This window comes from Pseudochaenichthys georgianus, chromosome 7 (genome assembly GCF_902827115.2).
Source record: "Pseudochaenichthys georgianus chromosome 7, fPseGeo1.2, whole genome shotgun sequence".
Classification (NCBI taxonomy): domain Eukaryota; kingdom Metazoa; phylum Chordata; class Actinopteri; order Perciformes; family Channichthyidae; genus Pseudochaenichthys; species Pseudochaenichthys georgianus.
Genome location: NC_047509.1, coordinates 5,968,586 through 5,978,368, shown reverse-complemented (window position 1 = coordinate 5,978,368; position 9,783 = coordinate 5,968,586). Strand labels below are relative to the sequence as shown.

General features: G+C 41.8%; 1 protein-coding gene and 2 non-coding genes across 4 annotated transcripts; 2 read left to right on the top strand and 1 right to left on the bottom strand.

Moving 5' to 3' along the window:
• Positions 1 to 414: 414 nt before the first annotated feature.
• Positions 415 to 9,709, bottom strand: zbtb48 (zinc finger and BTB domain containing 48). 2 transcript variants are annotated; one of them, XM_034086937.2, is made up of 12 exons: positions 9,567 to 9,709; positions 7,964 to 8,409; positions 5,034 to 5,332; positions 4,632 to 4,948; positions 4,460 to 4,565; positions 4,283 to 4,375; positions 4,108 to 4,194; positions 3,790 to 3,944; positions 3,580 to 3,716; positions 2,347 to 2,511; positions 2,170 to 2,258; positions 415 to 969 (listed from the first exon to the last, which is right to left on the bottom strand). In XM_034086937.2, exons 2-12 carry the CDS (start codon positions 8,379 to 8,381, stop codon positions 580 to 582), a joined length of 2,256 nt encoding a protein of 751 aa, XP_033942828.1. In that variant the 5' UTR covers positions 8,382 to 8,409; positions 9,567 to 9,709; the 3' UTR covers positions 415 to 579. The 2 variants fall into 2 exon arrangements, with proteins under 2 accessions (XP_033942828.1, XP_071059813.1); XM_071203712.1 differs by having other exon boundaries at positions 3,790 to 3,935.
• Positions 1,986 to 2,058, top strand: trnar-ccu (transfer RNA arginine (anticodon CCU)). The gene has a single exon. It is a non-coding gene; the product is annotated as a tRNA-Arg (tRNA).
• trnam-cau (transfer RNA methionine (anticodon CAU)) lies at positions 2,061 to 2,132 on the top strand. Its single transcript has one exon. It is a non-coding gene; the product is annotated as a tRNA-Met (tRNA).
• Positions 9,710 to 9,783: the final 74 nt, after the last annotated feature.

Below are 9,783 nucleotides of genomic sequence, written 5' to 3'. Positions count from 1 at the left end.
GGGTGGTTGGTAACTGGAAGTGCAAAATAATCTCAATTTGTTCTCATGTAGTTTAGTTTCATGTTTTATGGTATTGTTTTCTTAGTTTTCACACAAGTTTGTAAATACAGTATATTCCTAACCTAGCGTACCGTGCATACATTGAACTGCAGACAGGAGAGTTCATTAGCCCAGTCACATTTGATTAGCATGTTGCTAATATATTTCTTATAAACAGTGGATAGTAGTTGCAGCTGAGTGGGACAATATTTTTATAAATAGGAGTACGCTAATGCCTTCACTTATAAAGCTGTGTATTTTAACATAAAACAATAACCTGTGTAGTGTCTTAATTCCAAATAACGTTGATATCGAAACAGCCCGCCACTGAAGAGCATTTATTACTGACCTAGCTGCAGTACCGGCACATCGATGGAAGGAAGCAACACAAAAACAATATCATTTCACATTCAAGCAGCCTTCACAAGCATGCAGCTAATTCACCAAAAATATCTTTGGATTGGTAGATGTCCTTAAAACACATCTGGTTCTCATTAGGGAATGGTCTTCACAGTGACTTCAACTCTGAGGGGCGTGTTCTCAAGCGTTCTCTGCATTTATCGTGGACTCCAACGCCTCGGTGTCCAGCTGTGTTTGCTGCAACACTTCTGGCACAGAGAAGCTCTCCGCCGCCCCGACGTGTCCCAGGTTCTGATTGGACGCCTCCTCCATCACAGGGACGCTCGACTCCATCCCCACCCCCACTACGAGGGCTCCTGGCTCTGGGTGTGTGGGTTCCTGGACGTCAGCGGTTGCCTCTGGGTTGTAATTGGTCTTCCCGGCCATCAGAGGGTCTTCCTCGTCTCTCGCAGCTTCGCTCTCACCAGGACTCCCCTCCACGTCCTGCACCACCAGGTTCCTCAGCTTCCTCTGCCGGGGGTTGTAGTTCTCCGTGCGTTTGTGGATTTGAGTGTGACGTCGCAAGTGTGCCTGGAAGGGCAAACGTGTAAAGGTTAAAATGTGTCAACAATTCAATAAAATCACCAAAGTTTTTTAATACTTTATTTTGAATTTTTCTTTTGGCTTATTTGTTATTAAACAATTTGCTACTTCTCTGTCCTTTGTAAACAGAACATTTTATAAACAGGGGGTATTGGACTGTTAAATGTACAAAACAAGCCATTTAAACATTATTTTTATTAAAGTTTGAGTTTTTCTTAGAAAGTAAACTAACTAAAATGTTCACTTTATTAATTAATAAATACGTATATCAAATTATAATAGCATTTAAAGTTTGAAACGGCTTTTACCAGACACCCAGGTAGCATGTTTTTGTTCGAAAAATGTCTGAATTAATTAATAAAAATTGCAAAAATGAAAAGATATGACATAAAACTAAGTTGAATGGATAGATTTGAGTTCATTAGAAATTGTTGTAAGGTCGTCTGTTCTAAAATAATATTTATTTCTCTCCACGGCAGAATCAGATACGCTATCTGCTCAATATTCTATATTTAATATTCCATATGTCATATTTATGTCTAAAATATCTACATGTATATTTTCTATTTTATTTCTATTCTTGTTTTATTGTAAAATGCCTTGTCTTTTATGCTGCATCAAAAACAATCTCCCAAATTGGGATCAATAAAGTACCATCTTATCTAATCTCTTATTATGCTGTATTTGTTTCCTTTTTTCTTAATAAATCAGGATTCTTTGATTCAGACAAACATCATACTTTTTCCATTAACAAAAAATTCTTAAAACAAAATTAGAGCGATATCGATTAGAGTATTTGTTTTTGTACCTTAAAGACCAAACCCTTATCCTGCAGTGTTGCACACATGAACAGCACCACGCTTCCTTTAACACATTCAGGAACTCCCCCGAACTGAACACAAAGGCTACCGTCCCTTTCTAGAGAAGAGTCATTCAGAAAGGATTAGCATGTGAATACCACCGGGGACAATGTGTCCACACTGGCTCCCCCTACAGCAGCACAAGCCTCAGTGGCCCAATGGATAAGGCACTGGCCTCCTAAGCCAGGGATTGTGGGTTCGAGTCCCATCTGAGGTGGCAGCAGAGTGGCGCAGCGGAAGCGTGCTGGGCCCATAACCCAGAGGTCGATGGATCGAAACCATCCTCTGCTAATCATTTATGGTGAAACTAAATCAATAACCAGCTCACCTGGCGAGTGAACTTGTAGCCGCAGTCGATGCACTCGAATTTCCTCATGCCCTTGTGGCGACGCAGGTGAACACGCAGCTGCTCCCTCGCTGTGTGAAAAGCAATAAATAACATTAAGTGAGTTTTCAAGGCTCCTCAGGGTACATGGTTGACTGATTTATAGGTTTTTTATGGCACCTTTGAAGGTCTTGCCACAGATTTGACAGCAGTGGGGTCGACCCTCCTCGTGTTTGCTGGCCTTGTGACGGACGAGCGCGCCTTTCTCTGTGAACCGCTGCTCACACACATCACAGCTGAACGGACGCTCGCCAGTGTGTGTCCGCTGGTGTTTATCCAGACTGGCTGGGAGTAGAAAGACAGATTCAAACATGAAACAAAAAATCTATTTAAATATTTGTAGTGTGTTCAAGAAGACTGCTTTCAGTAGTTGGATAAATCTAATTATTAATATATCTATATTAATCTAATTCAGTGGGTTTTCAAATGCATTACTCCCAATCTTTAATTTCTCTAAATCTCCGTGATCTCAAGAAATAACAATGATTGCAACATTTTTTTTTTTTTAATGTGAACAGATTTCAGTTTCTGTTTCAAACCTATTATGACACACATAATAGGTTTTAAAAGGACAATCATGCACAACATGTTTGAACTACATGTCCCATCGTTCTTTGGCTTGGCTCCACTTGCTTGGAATAATCTGAGCAATCTCATTCCTCTGCATGTTTTTAAAGCTAGGCTAAATGAAATGCTCGTTGATACTATGGGCACTTGTAAATGTCTATAGCTATGTAAATGTATCCTGTAAATGTAATGTCCTTTATTGTTTTATGTTTCATGTGGAACCTACATGCTGCAGGTCTCCCTTGAAAAAGAGATCTATGATCTCAATGGGACCAATCTCGTTAAATAAAGGTTTGAAATGAAATGAAATGAAATAGGGGAGGTAAACAGGAAGTATGACTATGCATGGGTTTCAGTGAGTTACACTGGGGCCTAGTACTTAAGCCCATTTAAATGGCATAATTGAAAGTATGCGGAATAAGCTATTACATATTGTTGTTTGCTCATGGATGTACAGAGAACTACCACCGTATTACTTTAATACCGAAAACAACTTAAAACGTGATGAATCTCGGCAAGTTCCGGGGTTATACAGAGTGTCTTGTTCTATGATTGTAGGCAGATTTGTAGATGTTTATTCAAAAACGACAACAGAGATATAATAGTCTGCTTAAGTGTTAGTCCCAATGAATCCAAAAAATATGTGCATTTCAATTGTGACTCGAGTTGCAGCAATATGGTTAAAATAATGTGATTTGTTGTCTGTTGGTGTGAGAACCTATGTATTCGATCTGGTTGTGTTCACAGCGACGGAGACGGCGGCAGACGGAAGAGGAGGGTCTTTACCTTGAGTCCTGAAGGTCTTCCCACAGAGATGGCACTGGTAAGGCCTCTCACCGCTGTGTATACGCAGATGCATGTTCAGGTTGTTCTTCTGGGAGAATGCATGGCCACACAGGGTACATACAAAAGGCCGCTCATTCCTGGAGAGCAAGACAAAACAGACTCAGACAATCTGCACAAATGCAACCAATTTTCAAATCAGGAAATAGCTACCTGTGAATGGCTTTGATATGCATCTGCAGGCCGTTCCGACTGGACGCCCGATGGCCACACTCCTCACACACAAACGGCTTCTCCCCTCGATGTTTGGCTGCTTCGTGCACGCGCAGCTCCGTCCGAGTTAGGAAGGTTTTGGGGCACTGGGAACACTGAAGAGTAGAATATTGTTCAAACAGAATGAAACTACGGCCTTAAAGCGTTTTTCTGCATTGAAAATATATGGCGAACTGTGGGAAACCTTTGCTTAGCTAAAAAAAACATTATTACTGTAGATACATCACCAGATAGTCAAATACACATGAGAGGACTCACTGCATGTGGTTTGGGATGACCATGGACCTTCATCATGTGAATCGTCAAGTTTTTCTTGTGCATAAACTGTTCAGGACACGATGAACACTGGAACACATGACACCATATCACTGAAGCTCATTTCAAACGTGATATATTTCTATTCAAATGCTTGTTTTGTTGTGTCAGCCTGTACCTTGTGGGGCATATTCCCCGTGTGGGACACAACGTGCAAACGCAGCTCTACTTTCCCGTTGAACGTGGAGGAGCATGTCACGCAGGTGTACGTCTGTAATGTAAACACAGCACAAACACTGGTGTTACACTCTTTATATTCTAACTTGACATTTAGGACAGATGTGGAGACACTCACCTGCACTTTAGCACAGTCTTTCATCTCATGAAGCGACAGATTCTCCTTCCTGAAGTATCTCTTTCCACATTTAGCGCAACCAAAGGGTCGCTCGCCTGTGTGTCGCCTACAGATAAAGACCCATTAGTCGCTAATCTATAACAATATTTTGAAGTAAAACTAAGGTGTGTACCTGTTGTGGACTTTAAGGTAGTATTTGCTCCTGAAGGATTTGTTACAGATGGGACACAGCACACAGTCCTTCTTGGAGTCTTCCTCCACGGCCTCTCCATTCTCACTTTTATCCGTTTTACTCTGAGCCTTGCGCTTCTGTGCCGTTGAAGTGGACGGGGATAAGGAACCGGGCTCTTCGACAGGAACATACTCTTCATCTGTGTCTTCAGTGATCGCCTCACAATCCCCCACATCATCTTCTTCCTCTTCTTCTTCTACTTCCTCCATCGCCTGGTTAACACTGTTGTCATTTAAGTCAATCTGCAAGTCAGATACCTGCAAATAGCACAAGACGAAGGAGATAATACCCACCATGTTTGCTTAGAAATCATCATTATATGCCAACACTTATGTCTTCTACCTCAGTTTCACCAGTCAGCTGATCTGGGTTTTGGCTCTCCACAGCATCGACACCACTTTCTGCCTCGTTGGGGCCAAGTGGAGCCATTTCATCGCCTTTTTCCTGGTCTGTGAAATCAGTGGTTTGGCTGTCATCGGTCACAAGTCGCCGGGGGCCCTTCACCACACGACCAGAGCGAGTGGTGGTGGTAGCAGCTCCAGAGGTCATGCTTAAATCAGCTGTGGTAGCATCAAAGCTGGACTCAACTTTTGTGATTGTGAGCAGGTTCTCTTCTTTGACTGGAACATTGGGGATCGTATCTGATGTGGACAGAGGTAGAAGAAGAAGAAGTACAAAAGAATCTTCAGCGAAATGTAGTTAAAGTATAAAAAGTGAAAGTAATCATTCTGCGGAAAAATTGCCTTTTATGTGTGTATATATTTATACACAGGGGCGGACTGGCCATTGGGAATACCGGGAGTTTCCCCGGTGGGCCGGTGCTGTGTGTGGGCCGGAGGGCCAATACAAAATAAATTAAACATTTAAATAAATTACAAATATTTTTTTTTGCCTAAATCCTACCGGCCCACATTTGTAAGTGTTCTGGCCTATAGGCTGTTGATAGGCCACCTTTGTTCTATCTATCAGTTTCAATTTCACACATCAGGCCTGTAGCAGCTGTCACTGCGCAGTGAACGATCAGGAGTGAGTGACTGAGAGACCTAGCTGGCAGCTGCTTACAGATGGATAAACAAGCTCCAAAGCGTAAAGGCGTTTTTGTATAGTTTGTGTATACAGTATTGTAGCGAGCCTTGGGTTCAGAGGGAGGGGCTTGCATAGGGGGAGGGGGTTGGCAGGGAAACAGGGTTCAGGGGGAGTGGCTGTACGGCTGTACCCGTAGGATAGAAAAGAGGGAAGTGACGTCTGACTCAGAAGTTGCGCGACTGTAGAGAAGAACGTGTTGCCCACATTCTGTTATTGAGTTTAGGCTAGTTAGCTAGCAGGTTTATTGTTTTGGGTGCAGTCACTTTTGGCTCCACTTGCTGTTCAAATAAATGTTGAAAGAAAAAGTTAATCTGTTTACAGTTCTGTTTTATATGGGTGTTGAAGAAGAAGAATTGGGAGGGTTGAAACCCTCTTTAATGGTCACACATGCAGAGCACACAGCACACACAGTGAAATGTGTTCTCTGCTTTTAACCCATCCTCGTCCCAGGAGTCGAGTACCAGGAGCAGTGGGCAGCTATTGTACAGCGCCCGTGGAGCAATGGGAGTGAGGGGGGAAGGGGGATGTCCGGTGCCTTGCTCAAGGGCACCACGGCAGGGCAGGAGGTGAACTGGGACCTCTCCAATTAAGTAGAAGTCCACACTCCAAATGTAGGTCTGGTCGGGGACTTGAACCGGCGACCCTACGGCTCACAGTCCAAGCCCCGACTGACTGCCATAGATTTAGTCCCTAATTTTGCTCTCAAAATGCACCAGATTGATGCATTTAACTTCAACATTTAAAAAAAAAAAAATCTTCCCGGGGGAGCTTGCCCCCGGACCCCCCTAGAGGAGGTGAGGTCCACCACCTGCCCATACCCCCTGTTAAATTGTCTCACCCACATTGAGGATGCTTCCTACGCCCATGTTTTATTCCATGTGTCAAGTCAGGCAAATTGGGTCAAAATGTTATTGCATCAATGATCTGTTAACATTAAAATCACTAAATATATGCCGCGCATTAAGTGGGCCTGTCTGTCAATTAATCCCCGGGCCACTTTTCCCCCCCAGTCCGCCCCTGTTTATACATGTGACATTTCTAGATAATATTGGTGCATCAAGTAGCATTTTACTGGTGTAGGCTTCACAGTTCTGATTGACTTTGTGTTAAATAGTTAAATCATTTGACCCTTTTAAAGGTAGGGTAGGTAAGAATGGAGAAACCACCTCGAGTGCGCTAGAATTTGAAAGTACGCAGCCGAAAAGAAATCTGCCCCTTCCTTCAGACTTCCTCACAGAGCCCCTCCTCCAACACACACGAACGCACACCTGACCAATGAGGGCACGAGATAAATGTGTGCCCAGATGGAAGGCTGACAGGCAGGTAGGCCATCCAGCTACTTTAGCCGGGCCGGCTCAGATGATTGGTCGTGCTTTTTACAGCGCCACGGCTTCCACAGGTGACATTTTTTGTATGTATTTATTGTCAAAGCATTTAATGTATTCATTGCTATCGGGATGTGAAGAGCATTCCATGGAATATAACAAAAAGTGTTTCTGAAGTGAATTACCTACCCCGCCTTTAAGTTGTTACTCCACTATTTTAATTTTTAGAGATACAATCGGTTAAAAGTATCTAAAGCTTTTAAATAAATGTAGTGAAGTAAAATTACATGATTTCCCTTTTGAATGTAGAGTAGAAGCATAAAGAAGCATAAAATACAGACGTTTTTCTTTGCAATTGTACTGTATATTTAATAAGTTAGCTTATAATTGCATGCCTTTTCTACCTGCTATGCCACTTTTGCTGTGACACTTTAAAGTTCCCTACTGCAGGAACAGAAGATGAATACTGATTCGGATTCTGAAAATGTAAATACTAAAGATGCAAGATTTAAAGATTCAAGGTTCAAAGGCTTTAATGTCATTTTTTGTTGTCGTTTTTTCGTTCTTACTTTGTGTCTTCTTTAACTGTGTTCATGTATGCACCAAGGAAACACCCTTGTATGCGTAAACCTACTTGGCAATAAACCTGTTTCTGTTTCATCAATATTCCAATTACTTGTATAAAGACTATTCTGCACAATTTCTATTTTATTGTATGTACTTGCACTATTATCTGTTTTATTGTGTTGCACTGTGGGAGGAGCCTGTGACTTAAGATGTGCATTGTCATAAGTACACTGTGTACATATGACAATAAAAGCTTTGATTCTGATTGAGTAAATGTACTTAGTTCCTTCCCACCTCCGGATGTGGACTTCCTGGGTCGGCCTCTTTTACGTTTCAATGGCTGGGAATCAGCAGGGTTCTCCTTGAACTGCTGACACAGGGAGAGAGCCTCAGGAACGCCCAGGCTGGCGGCTGCATGCTGAACCTTCTCCAGGTTGTCAGCCTCCAGCTTCAGCTCCCCGGTGTAGAGGAAGTTCAGCAGCAGCTCCAGGCCGTCTATGGGGCACTCCTGCAGGCAGAACTCCATGCAGGGTGCAGCGGCCAAGTTGGACTGCTGGAAGAGGTCACTGAAGCAGGCCAGGATGCTGCGGTGGGCCAGGTAGACCACCCCCCCTCCCACATTCAACACTGCATCACAGAACCTGCCCACCGCCCTCTGCTGGTTCAGGGAGGAGAGGACGCGCTGGGCATGGCTGCTCTCTGCTGGAGGCATCCCTCTGTTTACTGTGGGATACTGCTGACTGAGAAACAGGGACATCATACTGCATGTTATTAGTAACTTAGCATTGTAGTATGTGTAGCATTGAACATACATTTCAGTTAAACAGGGTTATTCATCTAGTTAGTTTATTAATCTGTGCTTAAGGGGAAAATAGTGAGTCAAACCAATGGCCTTTAAATCCCTTATTTTATCTTGCTACCAGTTTAAAACCCAAAGATATTCAGTTTGCTGGCACATATTTCAAATAAATGTGTGTTTTGGATTAAAACACATTTGGTAACATTGACTTAGTTGCATATTAAGTTTCTTTCAAATGACAAATTATTTCAAATCTAATATAGAAGTTGTATGTTGTTGTACATGTTATGTGTAAATATATATATTTCTCGTCTACTTGACTGTAAATATAAGCTGTATGTCTACCTATCTCTATTTGATGATGGTTGTGTTGTAAATGCATGTGTTTTATCTTTGAAAATGACTTGATTTATCATTCAGTCAATCAACTGAACCAATATTTTTTTTTTTTTTTAAACCAACAAGGCATGAAATGCAGTTTCCAAATGTGAGGATTTGCTACTTTTATTTGCCTTATGTGAGACAAACTGAATGGCATTGGGTGTTCTTGGACTAAACTGTCAGATAAAACTAGATTTGATGATATTGAACTGTAGATCCTCCAGATCTTTAATACTATAAAATGAGGTATAACATTATTTATATTGGTGGAAATCATTATACAATGTTGATGTAAAAAGTACTAAAAAATATCAAAGGTGCAAATCCAAAATACACAGAATGCAAATAAAAAAACACCCTTAGGTTGACAATACCTATTCGGATAAATTAACAGCCATGATGTTGCAAATACTTACAATTACATAAACAAAGAACATCATTTTGAAGTGTTACATATTTAAGACGGATTGAAATCACTTAAATTATCTACTTTAACAAATGAAGCGAACTGAATTACATTTATTTCAGTGATAGCTACATAGCATATACATTTTTTAAATATAATTTAAGCTGCTCACGTATACTTTCCTGGAATAATCCTATGTCTGCTTTAGAGGCTGACTAAAATAAAATGATTGCAAGCCCCTAGCTACCTACGCAGCTCGACGTTTATTTTCGAGCACATTTTTAAAGACGCTCCCTTAGCATGGTACGCACCAGACAGCTGCATCACCTCTGCAGTATGGATGAAAAAATCGTGATTTATTTCCTATATTGCTGAGAAGCTGCAGCCGGTTCGTGTTGCCCAGCAGATAGTTTGCAAAACGTAGCAAAGCCGCTTCATGCACCTTGTTTTCGTTTCTTGTAGGCCCCTAAAAAGCTGCAGAAGGAAGAGGATGTGACGCTTTTTATGCGACCTAACTCCGGGAAAAAT